Source organism: Vanacampus margaritifer, chromosome 3 (assembly GCF_051991255.1).
Source record: "Vanacampus margaritifer isolate UIUO_Vmar chromosome 3, RoL_Vmar_1.0, whole genome shotgun sequence".
Classification (NCBI taxonomy): Eukaryota; Metazoa; Chordata; class Actinopteri; order Syngnathiformes; family Syngnathidae; genus Vanacampus; species Vanacampus margaritifer.
The window spans coordinates 24,851,588-24,875,703 of NC_135434.1; the positions used below are offsets into that span (position 1 = coordinate 24,851,588).

The 24,116-nt window shown below is 37.0% G+C and overlaps 1 protein-coding gene across 4 annotated transcripts in view; it reads right to left on the minus strand.

Moving 5' to 3' along the window:
- adgrd2 (adhesion G protein-coupled receptor D2) overlaps nucleotides 1-23,878 on the minus strand; it is a 47,904-nt gene extending 24,026 nt beyond the window's left edge. For all 4 annotated transcript variants that reach the window (XM_077562535.1, XM_077562533.1, XM_077562534.1 and 1 more), the window contains exons 1-15: nucleotides 23,467-23,878; nucleotides 23,217-23,274; nucleotides 22,881-23,120; nucleotides 22,161-22,784; nucleotides 14,850-14,972; nucleotides 14,231-14,325; nucleotides 10,820-11,107; nucleotides 7,988-8,099; nucleotides 4,522-4,659; nucleotides 4,039-4,147; nucleotides 3,600-3,705; nucleotides 3,461-3,516; nucleotides 3,155-3,281; nucleotides 2,896-2,999; nucleotides 2,551-2,653 (exon numbers count right to left, since the gene is read on the minus strand). In XM_077562535.1, the coding sequence (XP_077418661.1) occupies nucleotides 2,551-2,653; nucleotides 2,896-2,999; nucleotides 3,155-3,281; nucleotides 3,461-3,516; nucleotides 3,600-3,705; nucleotides 4,039-4,147; nucleotides 4,522-4,659; nucleotides 7,988-8,099; nucleotides 10,820-11,107; nucleotides 14,231-14,325; nucleotides 14,850-14,972; nucleotides 22,161-22,784; nucleotides 22,881-23,120; nucleotides 23,217-23,274; nucleotides 23,467-23,511 (2,328 nt within the window). In that variant the 5' untranslated portion in view covers nucleotides 23,512-23,878. The remainder of the gene's footprint in view (nucleotides 1-2,550; nucleotides 2,654-2,895; nucleotides 3,000-3,154; nucleotides 3,282-3,460; nucleotides 3,517-3,599; nucleotides 3,706-4,038; nucleotides 4,148-4,521; nucleotides 4,660-7,987; nucleotides 8,100-10,819; nucleotides 11,108-14,230; nucleotides 14,326-14,849; nucleotides 14,973-22,160; nucleotides 22,785-22,880; nucleotides 23,121-23,216; nucleotides 23,275-23,466) is intronic.
- Between the last annotated feature and the right edge of the window lie 238 nt (nucleotides 23,879-24,116).

The following is a 24,116-nucleotide window of genomic DNA, read 5'->3' on the forward strand; positions in this document are numbered from 1 at the left end:
TAGATTGTTTTAGACGGACATCAATAAGTTACCATTGTTTTGCACGAACGAAAAATAAATGCATGAGCTGAATGATGAAGGAGACGTGAAACAGAAGTACGGAGCGGCCTTCCAAATTAAAAGCATATATTTCAAAATAAAAATTTAAACATCACACAAAACAGCTTGAAGAATACAGCTTAACACTTACTCACTTAGTATATGTATATGTATGCCCTGATGTTTTTAGTCTAGAAGTGGGGGTTTAATGACAGGATTTAATAACATTATTATTAAATAATAACATTACTTTAGTAACATTATGTGGTTGTAAATAAAAGTGCTAGGAGTAACAAATGTATTTTTTTTTTCATAGGGTGTGTAGAAAATGAAACAAGAAATTATGACTTGTTTTTCAAACAAAAAAATCAAAAAACTAATTGGAAATTTCATTCATGTTAAACACTGTTAATTGTTCATAGACTTCGAATATTGTTGTACATTTTGTCCATTGTTAACAAACAGCATGGGCAAAAATCTCCCGTTTGCTATAATCCATCCATCCATTTCCTGAACCGTTTATTCCTCTCAAGGGTCACGGGGGCGCTGGAGCCTACATGTGCTCTAATATGTATTTAAATATATTTCAACATTTAGAGACTCCGACTGAAATGAATTGTTTCTAAACAAGGTGTTTGGCATAATCTTTGGATACCCATAATATCCTTGGCTCCCCCTGGCTCCCCCATTTATAAAAGTCTGGCTCTGCCACTGCTGGTGTTACCTTTTCGAGTCGCTCAACTCACTTGTGTCCAGCAAGTGTTCAGGATACAAACAAAGGAGAAGACTGATAATATTATTTGATTTTCTTTAAAAGTATAGACATGTTTCAAGCAATGCTTACAGACAGGAAACGGTCTCACCAGTTTTCATTCCTTCATCTTTGTATTAAACCAGGCTTACAAAATCCTGGTCCTCGGATCAGGATTCAGTGAGATTTTGATTCAAAATCTCACTGAATCTCACCTACAGGTTTAACAGGCTAGCTCAATCCTGGTCCTCGAGGGCTGTAGTCCTGCAGGTTTTGGATGTTTCCATACTCTAACACACCTGATTGCTATAATCATTTCATTAGCAAGCTATGCAGAAGCCTGATAATGATCCAGATATATAGAATAAGGTGCATTGGAGGACGCAAACATCTAAAACCTGCAGGACGCAGACCTGCGAGGACCAGGTATGAGCTAGCCTGTAGGGTTTTATCTCTTAATTAAAAGACAATTTGATCCATATTTCGATTCATGGAGTGTGATACGATTAAAGAACGGTTCATTTTAAAGTGAAACATTTTGATTCAGTGAGATTTTGATTCAATTAAAAATGGGACATTTCAGTTTCTTGTTTCATGTTACAATATGAATGAACTTGTCAGTAATGTGCCAATATATATACAGGGAGTCCTCAAGTTACGTTGTACGCGACCTACGTCGTTTTGACTTTACGGCGCACGTACCTCGTAGCACCTTCTTTTTTGTTAATTTCCTACAGTAATCACGCCATTTTAAAGTTATTTAATGTTGTGTTGTTGTTACCTCCAGCAACGGACGTCCATTGAGCAGGTTGGCTCGCCATCAGGCCCGTCACTCTGTGTATATATATATATATATATATATATATATATATATACGCACAATGGGGTGGAATGGTTCACAAAATCCACAGTTTGATTCGGTTTTCGGCTCACGGTTTTTGGTTCAGTTCGTTTTGCAGTTTTAGAAAAATCTATTATGTCTTGGAGTTAAAAGTGAAAGTGTATATTATTCACAGCTAATTACTTTTATTATTGTATTATCATTTCAATTACTATTATTATTATTATTATTATTATTATATTTATGCTAGTGGAATATAGTGGCAGGCATAACAAATAACTGCTCAATTGGATGGCAAAAGGTCAAACCTACTTATGTGTGTCCGTCTGTTGCCATTAATACAACAGACTAATCATGGTTACCTGCAAATATATCAGCTTTGTGTTCAACTATGCAAGACCAGATTTCACACAAAGTACATTTGTGACTAAATTGAGTTAAGATAATTATTTCAGTATGCGCAATTTTTGTTTTTGTTTACTGGTTTACCGTGTTTTTAAAAAAAAAAAAAATATGCAAAACAAGTGCCTTGGCTCCACATGTTGGAAAACACTGGCTTCTGATCTTAGAATTACGCTCAGATTTCAAATGAACGGACAAGATGTGCTTTAATTGCAGACTTCCACCTTTATTTTGAGGGGGTTTGCGATACGTTCAACATTTTCCTTGCAAGCCTCCACACTACAATCCACACTACAATCCACACTACAATCCGACGTCAACTTGACATAGGCCTCGCAATAGAGGGGATGCTGAAAAATGGCTATATTCCTGAAGACAGGACCACCTCCTCAAAACATAATTTATTTCCTTTGTGCAAAATGACTTATTTTTCAACAAACTCAAAGTATTCAGTTATTGACAACCTTGTGTTTCTCGGAGTGCTGCGTTTTGTGACAGAAGCATTATATATTCTCACCTCATTGGCAGATGCCCAGTCACTGCACATTAACAGCAACTCAGCAGTGCTGAGAGCAACAATCAGGTTCTTATGGACAGTGGTGCGGTCTGATTTAGGAACCCTGTATAAAGGCAAACAAATGAACACAATGAAGAAATATGAATATTATTTTGAGACCTTAAGTACAATATTACATTGTCATCAAATATATAATCGTACCACCATATTTTAAAAGGAAATTCTCTGAAGCTCTTCAACATAACTGTCTATTTTTTCTTCCTTATGTGAATCTGCTAGTAGTTTTTGAAATGCTTTCCAACCTCTGCGCTTTAAAGGGTGTGCTCTGTGATATTTGTGACTCACCCCACAGCAATGAAAAGGATCAAGGTGAAGAGGAGGCCACACAGAGACACTCCACAGCCAATGAACGTCAGCACCTGCAAAGCTTTTTTGTTTTCTGGGCTCGGCTAAATCACACACAAACGCACGCACGCACACACGCATGCACACACACGCACACACACGCGCACACCACATACTGTAGAGTAAGTACATAATGAAGCTATGAGCTATGAGTAAATAGCAGCAAACACTGATGACAAAAAAGCAGAGTAAAGGTTACCTGGGCTTCATAGACCTGCAGTAGCAATGCAAAATTGGTGGTGTGATTGCAGTAGCACACAGTGTAACCATATTGTTTGGAAACTACCTCACACCCTTTGGTATTCCACCAGCCACCAGCCTCTGGACTAGATAGACACATACATGTATTTATCTCAAGCCATACAGGAATGGGAAGAATGGAAATATTCTAATATCTTGAACAGTTTGGGGTATTGTCATTGTTTTGATCTTACAGTCAGATAACTTTGGTATTCGAAAGGCATGCAAAATTCCAAATTGTTATTTTGTTCCAAAGTGTTCTCACGTGAGATTAAAATCCCAGAAGGCGCACACTGGATCATATACAGCACCAGCCGGATTCTATTAGATACAAAGAGCCGATGGAATAAATGGTATGATTGAAAGAATAATTGTGAAAACTGTAGTCAAGTGTCCTTCACTACCTGCACTTTGTGACGGAGTTGAAAGTGGACAGCTGTACTGACGTGTTGGTTGTCGCCCAGCACTGTGGTGGATATGACAGAGGAGCCCAGGATCGTACCCAAATACCTAAAGCGCAAAAATTTATTTTACATCTCTCAATACTGACATTGCTTCCATCGACAAATAAATAAATATAAGTGCTGAAAAAATGGGATGGAAAAAACATACTGTATTTACTAATAAATATATTTTATAAATAAAGTATACTCTATATAGTAATTCCATATCTCTGTCATCAAACTATTGCTCACAAGGTGTTCTATTGGACCTAATAGTGTGGTTCTAAAAGCAGAGGTTTTGTTTTACATATGAAATGGATATAGGGTGTTGTGCATTGTGGATAAAACTGTTGCAAATTGTTTTAAAAAAAGAACAGCTCTACATTTTCTTGTCCAATACCTTTGGCTGCCATCCGTGACAGTAGGAACCATACTGATGTTTTCTTCAGGGTTGAAAAGAGGCCGCAGAGAACCATACCACGTGTTGACCAGGGTGAGTTTATGGAATCCTGTACAATAGGCACAATAAAAGATTAACAAGATATTCTCATCCTTCACCAGGCCGATAAATGAAGCAATGCAGAGAATGTGTTAATGTAGGATCACATATTGTTCAGGAGAAAAAATTGTTGCAAACCCCAACTGTGAGCCTCCATTTGCACTTTATTGCATGACCTTGGAAGGGAAAAATGTGAATGCATGCTACACATTCTCAAGTCTGTTCATCGTTGTTGCATTCAGCCGTCTGACTGAATGTGTCTCCTTTGCAAACAAAGCGATGTGACATGATATGTTGTGACACATACTGTAAGTCTGAATATGCAATTGATTTAAGTGAATGTAAGTGAAAGAACAAGATTGGTTCTAGGAGTGTTCAATCCACCTTTGTTAAGGAGATCCTGGATCTTTTGATGTGGCACTGAAATACAGTCTGAGGTGGATTGTTTCTCAGTCTCAGGCCCACAGAAACTTATTCCTTTGGATGACGATTCCTGAAGCCTCTGCTGCTGTACGGCTAATTCTGTAAATAACAAGAGAGTAAAGCAGATTAAAGGTGGAACTTTGCTTCAAGAGAACATACTATGGAAGCACTTTATTGTACTGAAATAGATTTCTCAGGTTGTGTTTTAGTATATGAGCATTGTATCATTTTTCGGAATACTTTTTTACTAGGGATGGGCGAGTACACCCGGCCTTATTTCAAGGTATCGTTACTTGCGACAGTGGTCGATACCAATATTGGTCATCCTTTAGGATTAGGAACTAAAAGGCACGCATACATATGTCTGACAGATGCCCATTAAGATTAAGATTCAAGACACATTTTGAATGGGACTTTTTCTGGCCACTGGATTATTAGTTTCATTTTATTTATTTAATTATTATTATATTTTTTTTAATAATTAATTATTTATTTATTTTTTAAATCTTAGTCATTTTATTGTGTGCTCTACACAAAATATGCACTGAATTGTGTGAACAAGTAGAAAAACAGACAATAGAAAATTGCCATTAATTTCATGCAACTTTAAGGAAAAATTCTATATTGGGTTATAGGTCTTTCTTTAAAATTATCTATCATAGTTTTTGAAGAAGTACTAGTGGCATCGGTATTTGGCATCGGAGACTACTCAAGTCTGTACTCATACTGGTAGCAGTCTCAAAAATGTGGCATCGAACATCCCTACCTTTTCCTTTTACTCCCTGCATTTGAAAACAGATCTGTATTTTCTAATTCTTATTTTGTCAAAATGGACACAGTACTTTTTTTCAACCTCCCGCAATGAAGACACGATGCAATAACAATGTAAGCTTTGAAATATTATATGGTGAAAAAAATAAGGAGAGCAGTGACATGGAGGAACATGAATTAGGCAGCATTAACAACGGCAGCAACTTATTCAGTGAAGCAAGGTATTCCCCATTCATGTTCTTATTTAACACAATTGTTTGATGTTGTTGATTCTTCCTGGTGTGTTGAGTCTAAAAAAGCCTAAAAAAACACACCAGATTCTGACATTATAAAAAAAATCCATCTGAAAAATAAAACTCATTTAAGTGAGCTACTTTTTTCAGTTGTCATTAATTAATAATTTAAACAGCATGCTAATCAACAGTACAAGATTTATATAAGGTAATAAAAGAGGGAAACTATTTTAGGTACATAAAATGTTGTACCACGTTAGCAAAACAGACATTGCATGTAACAGAGTAAAAAAAAATCATTTTTGAAGTACATTTCAGAGGCTGTACTTTTCTACTGAGAATAGTTGTTAGTATTTTAGTACAAGAGTTGAATCGGAACTTCTACCTTCACCAGAGTCTCGGTACTTCCACTTAAGTGTGGTGCGTTAGTGCTTTTGTTACCTCTAAAAATGCATTTGAGTCCTTTTAAGTTTCACAAAAATACATGGTTCTTAAACACCCCACTATAGGGCTATAACCATGTGATTTATGCAGCCATCAGTGAAAAAGGTACTGATAATAAGGAATAGAGATGTACAGCATGTTACATTATAAAGTAAAGCATCTGGCACGTGTGTCCAAACTCTTAATTCTCACTGTATAATAATAATAATACGAAGAAGAAGAAATATTATTTCATGGAGTATTTGTAATACATACATAAAGATGTTTTAAAAATAATAAAATACTGACATTAATAAAAGTGAAAGACTGGAGTAAAAAAACAGATGACAGATTTAAACATTAAAATCTGCTTGGAAAAAGTATATATAAACATATATAACATAATAATGATAATAAATTTAAAAAGTTCCACTTTGTTTGGTTGTTGCATGCCGTTTTGTGCTGTATTTTATTTACACTTATACTGATATTGACAGCACTTTGGTGAACTCTGTTTTTAAATCTGCTTTATAAATAATTGCATTGGATTGGATTCTTCTAAGTATGTCTTCTTTTCTTTAATACAATCCACTCAGAACCCCGGAACGGGATTCTCCTTCCTCCCTGCATTTGGGTCCTCCACCCCCATCGTGACACTCATCTGGGTGGCCTGTTTAGAACCACTGACTCGGTTTACTGTACAGTGAAATAAATTCAAAAAATGTCCTCATTAGATTATTGGTACATCTTTTTTCATAGGCTGTGGTGACTAAGTTAAAAAATAGGTTAAGTTAATGAGCTAAAACGAATTAGAGTTAGAGTAGCTGTTACAACATGTTATCTAACTTGTTGATTGTAAGAAATCTGTCTTTAAAATAGTTAATGACCCTGCTGTTATGGTTATGTCATATATGTAATTTGAAATTGTGTTAGGAGTTCTATAAATTATTATGAATGTGTATAGTCTAAGACCTGATCTGTGATTGGCAAAAATGCCAAGTGTACCGGTTTGGCGAATAAGCAGAATTTCAGCAGAAGATGAGCAGCGTGACATAAACCCTTTTCACACTGTGATTAGTGCTAAAGTACAACTTTCACTCAAGTCTTTCTGGAACTGCATTCATTACAATGAAGAGTAATCTCAGTGAACAGAAAATCAATACGTGTCTAGAAAGAAAATATAATACATAGCCACACACAGTGCAGTTTAAAATGAATTAATATGTTACACAATGTTATCACATATGTCAGACAAAAGGAAGCTTAATCAAAATCTAAGATTAAAAGTAGTACTACATATTACAGTTTATCAACACTTAATGCATATCAGCAATGTTACTTGTTTATGTGCACAATATAGTGCTGAGTTTTAATCATTTCAAAAAAATCAATTCAGTTAATACTTTGTAATTTTCACATAATTTATCTTTCAATTTACTTCATAAGCATTCAGTTTAGCATTCAGTTATCATTCAGCTATGCAGCACTCCCACACAATTTCTCCAGAAAGTGCACTTTGTCTAGTTCTATACATAAAACTGTCACTACATTGTTATTGTATATTTAGCTTCTTTTTTTTTTTTTTTAGCATGGCATCACATTGAGTATAAAATCAAGACGCTCTTGACTAATATATATCATTTCTTGAGAGGTGGTGATAGGGGTGGGCATCCCTGGATTTGATGAGAAAGCCAGGGGGTGAGTACAAGTAGAAGGAATGAGCAAGAGCAGCAGGCTTGAGTGAATGGGGGACAGGGCAGATTAATAGAACAAACAGCAAAATTCTGTAGTGATGTTTCTGGCATGGACAAAACATAATTTTCTTTCAAAACCAAAACTAATGACAGACCATGTTGAAAATATTGTTTAGGCATGTTTTAAAATTTTAAAATCAAGTCGAATCTCCTGAAAACCAAGTCTCAAAGTCAAGTCTTTTGTAAGTTTTAGCCAATAAATAAATGGTGACACCATTAAGTTGTTCTCTGCTGTGTGACACTTACTGATGTTGGGGCTGTGAAATGTCAGGTGATCTCTCTCTGCCATCAACCTGGGGCTCAAGTTGGTCACCATCCGGTCAATACTCTTCACCACATCCATGGGACCATTGACCACCTATAGCACATGTAACACTGGCACGTTACCAACCACCCACCCCTATACAGATCAGCTACAGAACTATGCAAAAGCATGGGGATACACAAAATATTCTGACACCAGACAATTTCATGACATGATTATGGACCACAATATGGAGTTCCTGTCTTCTAAGATGAATATTTTGCGACATTTATAATTAGTATTCAAAGGTAACTGAAATGCACTGAATACTAAATATTTCAATAATTTTAGCCTACTCAGTGTCAATCCAAAATATTTTTAACATTCTTTACAGTTTCCAGAACCTAAATACAATTTTGGCTGGATAACACTCATAAAGTCCAATGGACAAGTCTATAATGCAGGGGTAATCATAGATTTTTCCATTGTCAGCTTTGAAACCTCTCATTCTGAACACAATGTTCAGGAGATCTGAGCCTTGAATACAAGCCGGGGCAGTGTGGCAAGGAGGCAGTTAGAGCAAGAGCATGGCAACAGTTCGTCAAAGAGATGCTCATCCATTGAATCTGGGCTGAGATGGCCTTGGAGTATTGAGAGGCCAGGGGGAAGGGAGGTGAGCGTTCATACGAACACATTTGCCATGAGTTGCTTCCATATGGATCCACAAGCACATCACTTGCAGAGTGTGACAAGAGATTTAAAAAAAAGAAAAAGAAAAAAAGGTGCAATTCAGGCTTATGTGAGCATCAACAATAATAATAATTATTATTATTATTTATTTATTTTTTATTAATGAAAGGCAGCCCAGAATAGTGGTTAGCACGTCTGCCTCACAGGTTATCTCAGTTTGTAGTTTGCATGTTCTCCCTGTGCGTAGATATTTTTTCTTTAGGTTCTCCTGGCTTCCTACCACTTTCCAAAATCATGCAGGTTTGATAAATTGAAGACCTGTCTTTAACTGCCCATAAGTGTGAATATAAACAGTTGTGTGTCTATGTGCCCTGTGACTGGCCATTATATATATATATATATATATTTATATATATATGTATGCCCTGCAGTTCAGCTAGATTCCAAGTAGTGGTTACACGAATGAGAACAAGATGTGCAGAAAGTTGATAGATAATAGGCGATAATTATATAACACTTTCTACCACATTGAAAATTGCTTAAACTTAATTCTGTCTTCATTCATTTTATTAATTTGTGTAAATGGAAGTTTCTGTGCAGTATTTAATGTATTCTTAGCTTGTAGGTTTCATGGAGAAAAATGCAAAAGGTAGATGTGTGAAAATATTTGAGTTAGGAAATGCTTTCATCTGGAAATAAGGAGCTTGATAACGTAATTGATGGTACTGTTCACTTTTCCCTGACAACCTCACAGTACATCAATTTATGGAGGAAAAAACACACACACATTGCCCTCTAGTGGCGAGGGGCGGAAATCTACTCACTCTATTCAATTGCCTAAAGAAGTGACTGTAATGATCATGAATTATTAACATTTCTCTTTTTAGGATACTGAAAAATATCATAAAGCTTTGAGAAAATAGTTGCTGGATTTGGGTGAAAGAGGATCTCATCCTGAACTGGGAATTCCGATTAATATTGCGTTTGTGAAAAAATCCACCCATTTTAATCCATCTCTGGAGGCGGCCTATTTGCCACTTGCTGTCGACTGAATATGATGTCACAGTTGTTTGGGGCTGAGAAAACATCTAATCACGGCTTAGCTTCAGAACACACGTGAGGAAAAAAACTCTGGAATTAAGAGTCCTGTTCATGTGCTTTTGTTGTCGTAGTAAAAAAAATAAAAATACTCATAGCAGACACGCAGGACACACATTTCATTTCGACCTGCTGTATGGGGAAAATTCATTTAGATCTATTAATTCATCAACTACAAGAGGAGGAGGATGCATCAAAATGCAGATGGTAAGTAGGCCTATGTGTTGTAAATATCGAGTTATCGCATTTAAAATTCAGTAAATTAGCCATCGGGTGAACAGCACGGTCTACCTGCCATAAAAAAAAAAAAAATTGGGGTAGCAGACAATAATGCCTTTATAAGTTGTTCATATTTCTTTCGGTGCTCTTTTCCATGTTGAAAGTTCAGCTCGGAAAGTCCGGTATTAAAATAAATGACCACTTCTCTAGTGGAAAATACGACATGAGGGAGCGTTCGCGTGCATTTTTCAACTAAACATATTTACCATATTTTTTATACCACATGAAGGAAGGATGATTGTTACTTAAGCCCTGAACAACCGAGATGTAATTTTCAGTTGACAGCAAGTGACAAAATGGCCGCCATATGCGAAGGCCAGAACCGAGCGGATTCTGCTGTTTAACTCATTTTCCACAAACAAAATATTAACCAGAATGCTGAGTTTAGAATAGTGGTGCTGCATAAACCATATTATTATAAAGAACATTTTTGACTTGCTTTCCCGTTCCAGTAAAAACAAAACCAAGTTAATATGTTATTTGCGTATATAGTTATGTGGCAAAGAGCAGTGCAGAAAAAAATGTACAACAGCAATGATATCATGATAATATTATCTACGTACTTGTACCTGGACCAAGTCCACTAAAAAGGCATTTTGTTTATTTATTCTCCAATTGTAAGGTTGTGTAGAGTTTGTGTTCTGCACATGTATGTTTCTGCATACCATACAAGCAGCCATGAATGGTCACTTAAAATGGTAAAAAGCAGAGCCCAAAGTGCAGCAAGACAAAGACGCGATAAGAAGGTACAATGCAGTGTATTCTACCTCTTTGATGACCTGCCACTTGAAGGCATTGTCCTGGCTGATGATGCTGTCGGCCACACTGATGAAGTGCTGGCTTAGCTCCTGGGCGCTCTCCTTAGTGTGGTTGGTTGAATCAGAAAGCTGTGGGGGAACATCAGCAGCCAGAGACAGCAACTGAATGAGGGAAACCATGTCTGTTGGCTGGAGTCCTTCCTGCCTTGTGTCCTGCAGAGCCTGGACAGACACGTCCAGCAGGGTGGAAGCTTCGGCCAGGCTGCTCAGCCCTGATGACTGCTGTCCCAGTACTGCCTGAGAGCACAGACAGACCTGCTGTATTCTTCGAGATCATTTACAATAACAACACTGCAAAGTTAGGTCTGGGATATATATGTCTGATAGCATGATAGACTGCACTAAGCCATCTATGCTACTTTTCATTAATGCCCAGATATAGATTTCAGATTCTGGTGACACAGGATGTTAATATACACAAGCAATTATTAGTTTATCATAATTGTATGTCCTTTATAGACATACACTAACAAATTTACAGGATATAGTCGCTGCCATCGGGCCCCCCAAAAAATTATATATAAATTCAATATATATATATATATTTTTTTTAATCTATACTATTCAGTCAGTCCACACGTGTGAGAGTTTATTTATTTAGACAAATTATTGACCAATCTGTTGAAAATGGCAAGATATTGAAGAATTGCACTACCCATCCATCCCCCATGTTTCACAATACAGTACAGTAAACAAGCTATGCTCAAACTATGGTCTGGGGGTCATTTGTGGCATGCCATCCATTTTTAGCGGCCCACAGCATACGTATACTGTACTAAAAATGCAATCTGCTACTACTAAAATTGTTTTATGTCTTATAGAGCTTTTTTAAATATCCAAAGTGCAAATTAGCATTTTACAATTAAATAAGTAATGACATCTCTCTTCAGAAGACTGTGGTGAATAAACATAATTAATTGCTATACACAAAAATGGTGTCCTCCACTTTCTGCCCTGTCAAGGTGCAAAAAGTGAACATATCACATAAATGATTCCCAAATATCTGCTTTAAAAATTGTAATTTCACGACATATTGCGCCTGTTTTGGTTCTGAATGTAGAAATTGGATTCAACTGCAACTTCTTCTGATGGGTTACAGGGCCTTGACCACCCCAAAATCTTGTAAAACTAAACTATTTGCATTATATAAAGTTGTTCATGTAGCAGTTTAAACAAATAAATAAATAACACTGTAATATATCAACATGATGCAATTTTTTGATTGATTAATTTTGGTGTGCTTGACAAATTAAAGTAAAATAATCTTGAATTTTTTCCTGTATGTGGCCCTTGGAAGAAAAACTTTAGATACCACTGCTGTAACCATTGGTGGGCTTTCAAACTAAGCATGGTGACATTTTTCAACATACTGATGTACAAACCAAAAATTTCAATGTCAAACTTTTTTCTCACTCAGTTGCTCACGAAGTTCTGAATCTCGCCCAGCCTTGTTAGTGAACATCTGAGCTTTTCCGGACTGCACTTTTAATAACTGTCCAATGAACCTGTTCACCTTTGGAATGATCCAAACAGGTGTTTTTTTTTATTTTATTTTTATCTTTCCTCCACTTTCCCAGTCTTTTGTTGTCACTGTCCCAGCTTTTTTTTTGTAACATGTTGCAACCAACAATTCCCAAATGAGAGAATAATAAAAAATTTGGGTTTGAACATTAAACAATACAGCATGTCTTTGTATTGAAGTCAACTATATATAGGTTGCATTCTGTTTTTCTTTCTTATTTCAGGCAACATAACCCAATTGACATCAGTAACAAAGACGTAAAGAAAAGTACATGTTAAATGTAGAAACAAGATGCCTAAAAGGGAGTGGGAAGAAGAAAACTTATTTAATCCCACCCCTTTTTACACATTCATTGTAAAACAAAAAAACATTCACCACTTCCGTCAAAAATTAACTTGCAATTTTTTGTTTCAAAACTAATTAATCTATTATCATTGACACAGTACAACAGAAATACAAAAATATTCACACACACACGTGTATTGCCACAGGTAAAGAATTGTTAATTAAATTACATTAGTACATTTTCTACCAACATTTGAAACAAAGGAAATGTATTGGTTAGGATAGTGCATACCAACACTGGTAATAGACAACACATACCAACAATGGTAAGAATATGACAAACAGAAGTTGACACTAGGAAAACTGACTAAATCTGATGATGTAAAGGTGTGAATTTGAAAAATATATAGGCATTGCTTTATTAGAATATCTTGTGAATTATTTTAGTTATTTACAATTATATGTATATTTATGCTGGATTGCAGTGCAGCCTCTAGGCCCTGCCACTCCTGTCCCATTGTTACAATTATACCCATCCACACAACTAACTGCATGCATAGATTGAGACACATGATTATTGAGCAGATTGTCCGTATTAATACAAATACAATCAAATAATACAGTAAATTGGAGTGTCCTATACTGTGCATTAAAAGAAGCAATATTTTGTCAACTGTTGCCAGAAGGGGTAACTTCACTTCTTGCATTACCTATACTTACTTGACTGTGCAATGTGGTTAAAATCAAGTGCCCTAATCTATGCATTAAAAGAAGCAAAATCTTGTAAACACTTCCAACACCAGTCCACCTCTTGCGGTACCTATACTACTTGATTGTGCAGTATATCCAGGTCTATGCATTAGAGGAGCAGCCTTTAAAATAATCCAACACCACAATACGTTCATACAAACACATATTGGAGTGTAAAAACAACAAATTGATGGCAGTGAGGGAAAAGAAAATAGAAGGCACCCCATGCGACTGCAATCACAGCACTCATCATGATAATTCCAGGATTAATCTATATTAAAATAAATGAATTAGTTTGATTATTATTTATTTTAGATATGGAATATAAGACCACTGTCTGGCTGCGAAGCCAGTGAGGAGTGTGCTTTTATACATAGTTTTAAATGTTGTATGTATGTTTTACACAACGTTCCAACTTCATTAGAATTAAAGTACCACTGATTGTCACACCCAACTAAGTGGGGTGAAATTCATTCTCCTCATTTGACCTATCCCCTGTGGGAGCGGTGAACAGCAGCAGGAGCCGCGCTCGGGAATCATTTGGTGATCTAACCCACCAATTCCAACCCTTAATGCTGAGTGTTAAGCAGGGAGGCAAACGGGTCCCATTTTTATAGTCTTTGGTATGACCCGGCCAGGGATTGAACCCACGACCTCCCAGTCTCAGGATGGACACTCAACCACAAGGCCACTGAGTAATTTAATGTTGTGTGCAACGCTTAGGAATAGTAAATAAATATAAACTCATGGAAGGATAAAGAGAAGAATGAGTATGAATAGGTAAAAATGTCTGAACTGTCTACCTGGCTGTTATTGGAAAGCTTCATCAGATGATTCATAAAGGCAGTAGGCTGAGCGCTTTGGGAGTCATTAATCTGTTTGATCTTCAGGTAGCGTTCTGGTTTAAAAAAAACAAAAACAACAACAACAACAAAGCATGGTGTTAGTGCAGGGATGTGCTGTGTGAAAGATGCATTTTAGTTCACATTTTGATTGTAGGCCTGCTTAGTTCTACTAAGTGCATGGATTCAAAAATTTAATTGCAATAACAAGGCTTTGCAGATGACAACAAATACAATAAATTAAACTATCATTAGTTTTATATGCAGAATGGATCATTTTGCATACTTCAAAATACAATTTTGTTTTCATCAAATAATATGTCCACTACTCCAACAATTTCTCTTTTCTTCTCTTCTGCACCTTCTCTGTGCAACATTTCTTGAAAGTGCTACTTGTCATTTTTCTCCATTTTAGTATATTTAATGATCAAGCCTAATTGAAGACGTTTTACATAGACAGTTCCAATTATTGGATGAAAAGTAAGGAATATTTGGGACTGGCTGTTGATAAATTAGTAGTTATATTTTACCATCCGCATTTACCTCTGAAATTGCGATGTGAAAATAAAATGAGACCTACCTCTGCTACTCATGCAGATAAATGGCAGTGGCTCAGCGCAGTCTAACAGACTCATTACTGGGTGCTGATCTGTCTGGATCTGCAACGTTCTACAGCCTTGTAGCGCCATCTGCTGGTGTTTTTCTGCCCACACGTCACACAAGTGCCAATTACACAGTCAGATTGAAAAGACAAGACTTTGCAACAATAAATGTTAAAAATTGAGGGAGGGGGTGGGGGCGGGGCATTGTCAGTGTTCAGCAGAAACAAGTTAATTTCAATTATGAAGAACAAGACAAACAATGAATGAAAAAAATGGGCTAGTCAGAAGGACAAATTTTACGGTGAACAAGGTGTGCTCACACCCCAGTCTTTGCAATTGAATTGTTGTTAAAACAACATTTCTTAAACAAATAAATAAATACATAAATAAATAGATAAATAAATAAATAAATAAAACATTTAAGGGTTTCCCATTTGGTAAGGAATGCAGTGGAATATTTTGTAACGCTTGTACTGGTACTTGAGTTTCACCTTTATGAAACTTATTCCAGCACTAATAGATGCACTTAACAATATAACTTTTAAAGTCTGTACAATTAGGCCGAAGTCTTGTTGTAGTAGCCCCCATTTTCCTCTTGATAATACTGTATTGTAGCACTCATTTTCCTCTTGTAGTTGTAATGCTGTATTGTCACGAGAAAAACGAGGGCCACCAGACCCAAAAACAAAGACCTGACAGCAAGCATCAAGAAAGCCCGGGCTTTCAGGACTCCCATGTCACGGCGCATCGAGGCAGTGATTAAGGCGAAGGGATTTCCAACCATGCAAAACACTGGGAAGTATGCATGGTGATTTCTTCACAGTATTCAATTTTTTTTAAAATCCTGCTTTCATGGGTTTTATGAGCTGGAAGCCCAAATTATGTAAAATAAACAAAAACTTGGATCACTTAAATTGTGGGCCCTGAATCTATGGTGGATAAAGTAAAATATCTTGGTCACATCATTAGGAGTGATCTCTCTGATAATGATGACATTCAAAGGCAGTATTGTAAATTGTATGCACAGACTAATATTCTGGTACGAAAATTTGGAATGTGCAGAGAAAGTGAAAATAGCTTTGTTTAATGCCTATTGCGCATTGTTCTACACTGCCCCCCTGTGGTGCTGGTATACACAGTTTAAATTCAGAAAGCTGCAAGTTGCATACAATGATTCTCTGAGGCTCCTGTTGAAATTCCCTCGGTGGACAAGTGCCAGTCAGCTGTTTGCGCAGAACAATATACTCACCTTAAAAGCTGTTATACAGAACTTTGCATATACATTTTTAATGAGAATCATGGACTCTGAAAATGAAATTTTAAATGTTCATATAAGACCTGAGCACAGTAGTGTAAGATACACCTGTGGGCTCTGGAGGCGCTGGAGAGAGTGCTTGTATTGTTTGTAATTGTATTATCTATTTGTTGTTTGTCCCATATATGTTATTTCATGGACCTTCTTTGAGTCTGAATTAAAGATTGATTGATTGATTGATATAATCTATGAAAGTTTGACTTTTTGAATTGAATTATGGAAATAAATTAACTTCTCCATGATATTCAAATTTTGTGAAAAGGGTCTGTTACAGAGTGCTCTTACTCTAGCGATTCGAACAGCCAGCTCATTACTTGCTCCTCATCGTATGTCACATGACCACCGTACATATCATGACGCACCGACGCATACATTTCAGACTATTTATTGTGAATTAAAATGTTTTAAAACTGTATTGTATTTGCTTTGTTGTGTATATTTTCAACTAAACAAATTATTTCCGTAGTAGCCTATATGACCGGCTCTGGCAAAAGTGTCTTTGTGTAAAAAAATAAAATAAAATTTAAATTTAAACATTCATATACAGTCTTCAAATTCTACACTTAATTCCCTTTAAAATGATATATAATACATGGACGTACCTCAAAAATGGACAAAGTTGAAGCAAATTTAATACTGCCAAGTTGAAATCCCTAGTTTTGAGGAAAAACTGGTTTAAAGTTTTGGTCATTGCACCTTTCAAATGTCTATAGCAACCAGTATCTTAGGAAAAATATTATATATCGACACCAAATTTTCAGAAACTGTTAAAAGATCATAGGAAAGTAAATTCCTATAGCAGGTAGGGACATGATCCAAGATTTGAACCCTGTAAAAGTTTCGGAAATTTGCACTCTCAACAGATGGAATCAGTCTTGACTTTGTCAAATTAAGCTTGCAATTCATCTTCAGCCAAAGTTTGGTTATTTTATTGTTGTTCTTTGTTGTATTTTCTTGTCTAAATGAGGCCATAAAACTGCAGTGGGAAATATGATTTAAAATTTGTTTTGTGAATTAGATTATTTGCCATTTGGTGTGGTCTGTGACAAGTAAGTTTATCATGGATAAACTTATTATGGATGTTATATCTCAAATCCTTTTGGTCATATAAAGAAAATGAAAATGTTATAATGGTTCAACACTAGCATCAAGGAGGCTATTTGTGGAGAAATCTTAAAATCCACATTTTTGTCCAAATGATAATTTTTTGTGTCTAGCTTAAAACTAATGTTGTTAATGTACATATAGCTAATGTAGTGCTTTGATTCTCGCACTTGCGCTGACGCTCGCACCATTTTTTTTTTCGTACTCACAATGCATTGTGGTCTATATAAACCGTTTGAGTTACCATCGATGTTCCCTACTTTTCAAAGTACGCTGTGGGTAATTTTGAGTGTCCCACATTTTTTTTCTTTTGGACATTCGGACACCCCTATGTTGTGACCCCTTGGTAGGTAGGTAGGTACAATATATGGAATAGTGTGCACATTTGGACATCGCCACTGACTTTTGCAAAGTGCTCCCTCACAGATTGAGCATGTGTATGTTGTTGATCCTTCTCCCATCACTACTGCTCTTAAAATTTTTTTAGTACATTTTTAAATATGATGAAAATGTTAGTAGTGTTTATTTAGTAATGTCTTTCTCTGTATAACTGGTAAGAGTGAAAGTGATATAATCAGGGTTTTACTTTAAAAATGTATTCAGATAGTTACTAGTTTCCTGTTGTAAACGTAACCAAGGTATGATAAATGTCAACATAATGTAACATGATTAATTTTGATTACTCCAATACCTAATCTAGCGCTTTATCTACACCACATGGTGCCTAAAGCGCTTCACAAAGGATTTGCTTATGTCCGGAATATTTCTGGGCGGAGACTCAATGTTTTCCTTCCAGCGAAGCCACGGAGGCAAGCGGCTATCAATAGTCAGGTTTCCATCCAAATGTTTCTAAATTTTTATGCGAATTTTGCGAAAATGCGCAAAACGGACATGCGACCTATGCCCGACTTATTCCCGTTTCCATCCACTCTTCTTTAGGTGACGTTGGAGTGACGGAACTTTGGGACAACGGGGAGTTCCAGGTGGAAATGTTGGTTTTGACGGAGTGAACGGTAGTTTGTCTTGTTGGCTTCCCTCCCGCATGCAAGTAAAGTGTGTCGTTACATTAAGAGCCAATGTTAATAAAGCCATCTAAAATTGCATTAATGTTCTTTTCTTTAATTACTTATAAAAAGAATCGTGTTTCTTCGTCTCCCCAAACATATCTTACTTTATCATCCGACATTTATTGTGACTACAAACGTGCGTGTGACGTAGTATCGGTCAAAACGTGCGACGTATATCCGGTCCTGTAGTTGCTTATTCGCAAAAACTGTTTCGCCAAAATGCACATTTCAATTTTTTCGATAGGCTTCAAAAACCACCCCCTCCAAACCTAAAATTATTTTGCGAATTTTGGGCCTTTTTTCGAATTTCTGGCGTTTCCATTCAGTTTCTTTTGAGCAATTCTTGAAAATTTTAATAAAAATAGGTGGATGGAAACCCAATTACTGGCATATGCAAATTTTGCTGTGCGAACGCGGCCTCCTGATTGGTGGGCTGGTTTCACACTCGTTCCTGGTAGGCTGTTTCCTCGAGCATCAGTTTTGAATGTTGTGTTTACAAAGAGCAACGGAAAAACTTCTGACCATGCCTTTATGAAGTGCACATGGAAGCATTATTCAGGGTGCATGGCAGTTTAGACTGTGCTTTGTGCATAGCAGAGGTGTCAAATCCAGATCCATAAAGTAAAAACCCTGCATCACTATGGCTTTAGCCATAGGTGCTTCTACTCAAAAGCTCGTCTACCTGTTGTTACGGGGTGGTCAGCCTGCACTCCCGCTCGCCATTAGGAGCTCCAGTTTTCTTTTGACTACCTTTCCACACCTGGTAACAATCAGTCATCAGCGGGATAATTATAGGAGTGGTGAGGAAGTGAGGGATGTTTTTTTCTTTTTGACACAGCACAGCTCATTGTCAATGGTGAGGTTGATCTGTTTTTGTATTATTTAACGTTTTGTCTTTTTTCTCCTTTTACACAGCTGCCCAGCTCCCGTCATGAGCATGCTGGAGTTTTTCTTGTTTTAGTTTATTGTTTTAGTTTGGGCTGGTGACCGCCGGTAGCACCATTAATTGATTGTTTCTTTGTTGATTTAGATTTTTGTCTTTTTCTAGATTAGGGGGACAACACTTGATCCAACAGCCTTCGACTGGGATTGGCCCCACTTGTTTTCATTTTGGTCGGGGTCTCTAGTACTTTTGTTTGACATTTAAAATTATTTTTGATTGGGCTGAAAAAATGCTTCTTTCTTTTTTTTTTTATCTCACTCATTATTTTCTGGCGTCTTTTATATGTTGCGGTCACTTATTGAGCCAAAGAGGCCATAACACCTATCAGTTGAGTAGAAGCACCTACAAATAAAGCCAAACTGTCAGGATTCCTAAGTACCAGTAAGTAAGTAGTAAGCTTTATTTGTATAGCGCTTTTCACAGACACAAAGTGCTGTACAGGGTTAAAAACCACACAAACATTCACCAGTGGACGGCTGCTGCCCAGGTTCACTGGGAGCAGATCGGGGTTCAGTGTCTTGCTCAAGGACACTTCGACATGGTCACCAAGGGGGAGGATCAAACCCACAACCTCTCGGATGGCAGATGACCATTTTACCACTGAGCCATGCCGCCCCCTGAATTCTTACTTTCTTATTTGACACTTCTGTGTACAAGACTTTAAGTTCTAGAACGAGGCAAATTACTTTCAATACATAATGTATAGATAGTCGTGATTTCACTGATGTCACGGGACAACGTGAGCTCACAGTCAGCGCCATTTGGTGTGTCTACTTTTACAGCGCCACAGCTGTTCTTACTGTTACACTTTGTTTGATGAATGGAATCGATTGGAATACAAACATTTGCCGGTGTCCAGACTCACATATGCTCTGAGGTAGGATAGCTCAAGCCCAAAACAGACGTACTTGTGTCATCTGTTCATTTATGTGCTGTTGTAGGGTCAAATTATGGTGTACTTTTGGCTTTTATCAGTTGCTATGTGCATTTATATAAATAATTCATGAATTAGAGGCGAAGAGTCTCTGGTTATTTTGAGATCAAGTTAGCTAGCTCCCCAACCGCACTAACTAGCACTAGCATGTTTACTACAACAACATTTTTGACTCATCACTCATTTTCATACACTTTGACTACAATTTCAACTTTTGGACTATAGTGACCTTAAGGAGAGTATTTGGAAATCCCCAAATCGAAACTTTTGACTAGTATTGTCAAACGATTACCAGTAAATTTTTTAACTAATTAATTGCACAATTTTCCGTAATTAATCAAATTTTTCTACTTCTGCTTCAATTTTTTTCTTCAAATCTTGTAACAGATATTTACTTGAGTAAAATCTTTAAATTCATTTAAACGTATCAAGTAGAAAATATATTTAGAATCAGACTGTTCTAATAGCTTTCTTTGATCCTTGAATAGAATACTTCCCCTGTAAAATACAACTGTTAAAACGATCAAAATTGACAGGTCATCTTTTTTCTCATATAAACATTTCTCAGAACTTCTTGCTTCCAGGTTTAGTTGTGTCCACAAGCAGCACACTACAGACGTGTTCATCTGCGAGGCCCCGTGGAGGTAACTTGAGCAGGGTATTTTGAATTTGACTCTGCAAAGTGCACAATTTACTTTAGAGTTCTCCAACAAGCATTAAAGCAAGTAAAACTACCTATAATCCCTGTTTATTCATCTTCCCGCCAGTTACTCTGTCAAGTTTGACTGCACACTGAGTTAAATGAGTTATTTTTTAATGCTTTAATAAAATTTACATTAATCTCCAGAGTTAACGCTTTCACTCTAAAAACAGTTGGGTAAAAATAATCCAACGATGGGTCAAAAATGGACCGATCCTCTACTTGGGTCACTTTGACCCAACTTTGAGTCAAGAAAGGGGTCTATTAGTGTAAAACAACTCTTAAATATAGGTCAGATCATTTACTTGGGTCAAAAATATTGCGTTATTTTGTATAAAACAACCCAGAAAGTTGGGCCAAATTGACCCATAATTTGGATTGGTCATTTAAAAAAAAAAAAAAAATCCATAATAGGGTTACTTTTGACCCAACTGTTTTTAGAGTTTTCATTTTGACAGCCCTACATTTGACCACTCGGCCTATTAGCCAGAGCTAGCCATTACTGGCAATACAGTAAAACGCGTTTTAACAATCTTAAAATAATACTTATTACTTTAAACGAAATGGTCAGAACTCAATTTGGTAGACTTTGTCAGTTGGAAATCTTTTCAATTTATGCTTGCAGTCCATGTATTTCTTCTCTGGACTCTCAGTTAATTTGTTTGTTCACATTTGACAGTTGACATTCTCTGCACCCGTAAGCGGCACACAATATGGGTCGATGGGCATAGTTCAGTGACATCATGTGAATACTACCTATTGTTTATGTTATTTGAAAATATTTACTTTTATTATATATTAATTAATATATTAGTTGTATTATATAATACACCACCTGGAGCAAAGGCCTCAAATCCTAAAATATTCTAAATATCCTTTGGTCAGTAACGCATCACAGATGGTCATAGTAGCGGTGCAGAACATTTACAGTTAGCTGGGGGAGTGACAAGGTTGCTATCATCACATAGTGACCCATCTTGAGCAACACAAATGGGGCTGTGGTTGGAGACATCCATTTACTCTCACATTGACCACAATGGGAAATGTAGCATTGAACCCACACAGATGTGAACTCAGAGTCTTTTAACAGCAAGTACACCACGATACGTGACAATTGTAAAAAAAATTATATATATATATATATAAAAAAAAGTTATGAAAAGTGCAGTTCATGAAAAGAAACATGAAAATTCATGGAGCTGGACTAACTATACATACGATCATACCTGGACAAAACAGAAGGGCCTGGATCTCCTTGACAGCTGGGTGATTGATCAGATGGTCTAGGTTCCATCTGAAAAGCATGACCTGATTCATGGCTGCACATCCATTCAAAGCGCGGATGTGGCGGCTTTCCAGAGATATATTCCAAACATTTAAGTCCGTGATATTTCCAAAAAAGGGTTCAGTGAAATTCCCCCCAAATGAGTCTTGGTCCTGACCCAGAATAAGTATCCCATCAGCATGGATATCTCTCAAAGTGTCTGAGCCAGATCCCATGTCCTTCCTTTCACCATCCACATAGATAGCCCAGAGACTGCTGCTCCATGTGACACAGATGTGATGCCATCCACCATCATTAGTGAAATATGCTTTATATGGAAGATGTTTTCCATGGACAATGAGTGCCAGGAGGACCCGCCCCTGCATGTCACCCTGACCTCGTAGAAGGAATTCATTGGTAAACACACGAGCAGCATAGGAGAAGATGGTGGACACTTCGTTCCATTCTGGGTCCCACTGAATACGGATACACACACTGACTGATGACAGAGCAGGGAAAGGCCTATTGATGCGAGCAAAGCCTTCTCTGGATGTTTTTGGAAAGTTTAGAGCTGAGAACTGTAGATCTAAACAAAGGCACACAGGAATAATTATTCAATTTCACAGGGTTTGTCAATGTGCAGCAGGTATACTGATTGTACAGTGTCACTGAGCTCACTCACACTGCTTATACAGGGGCAAGGGCTTGGATGGCAATTTGGAGGGATTGTTGATCCAGACATGTGACTGGTGTCCGACCTGACGCAGTAACTCCAATGTCCCTTCCCGGACCTCCAAGTGGTCCAAGGTAGCAAGTGAGCTGAACTGACTTCTGCAGGAGCTCTCAGCCCTGGAAAAGTCTAGTGACTCATTGACCAGGACTAACGCCCAACGTGAGGATAAGTGAACCAATTTGGACTGTCCTAAGGAGTCAGATGTTTGGCTTATACATTTACACATATCAAGATGATTTAGAAGACATGAGGTTGGATTGAAGGATTTGATAATCAGCGACTTACCATGTGAATCGCCCACTCTGTCAGTCCCAATATGCGTTGGCTCAGTCTCACACACAACCTACAGGAAAAAGTCAAGTTGATGTGACTCGTAATTTATGTTGGACTATCACTTATCAATGTTAAAGTCCTGACTTTTTTCATTCCTTCAAAATACATATTCATGATTACATTGACATACAAAGCTTTAAGTGAAATATAACCTTAGGATAAAGCTTTTATATAATGTGGAGTAGTATAAGAATATTATTACCACAACAGAAAATAATATTAGTCCAGTATGCAAGACTCCAGTCATCTCTATATCAGTCTAATATCCAGTTATAACAAAAATATTTGTCCAACTTGGTCCAGGTTAAAGAATCCTGAAGGGGAAAAAAGTTCAGTTTTAATACACTGCTTAAAAAAGTGTATTGGAAAAGCTAGTCAAAATGTGTAATCTCGTGACAGGGCATGCGCAAACCAAGAAAAACAAGTTGCTTTGAAAAATTAAGAAAGCTTGAAGCTGTGTTTTTCAGCAAAAACAGCTGAATGTCATTTCCTAAGTAATTTGGAAACAAAATCCACACGTGTAGGACAGCTGAAGGTAAATCCATCCAGACTCGTCATCAAGAACCTCTGCCTCTACGTCCAACATATCCAGCAGAGGTCTCAAGACTGGCAGACAATCAGCAATCCCACCGTGTGTGCAAGAGGGACATCTATTCTACCTCTTCCCTCATTCCTCCTCCCTCTCTCCAGACACCATACCCCTCCTTCTCTTGCACCCTCAAGCTATCTAGCTTTGTCATGTAAATGCAGTATTTATTTATTTATTTTCCCAAAGAACCTCACTTACGCAAGCAGTGTCAAGCATTTGGCAAAGAGAGTTCATCAAGAAGAGCAGGGGAGTAGACATTTTTA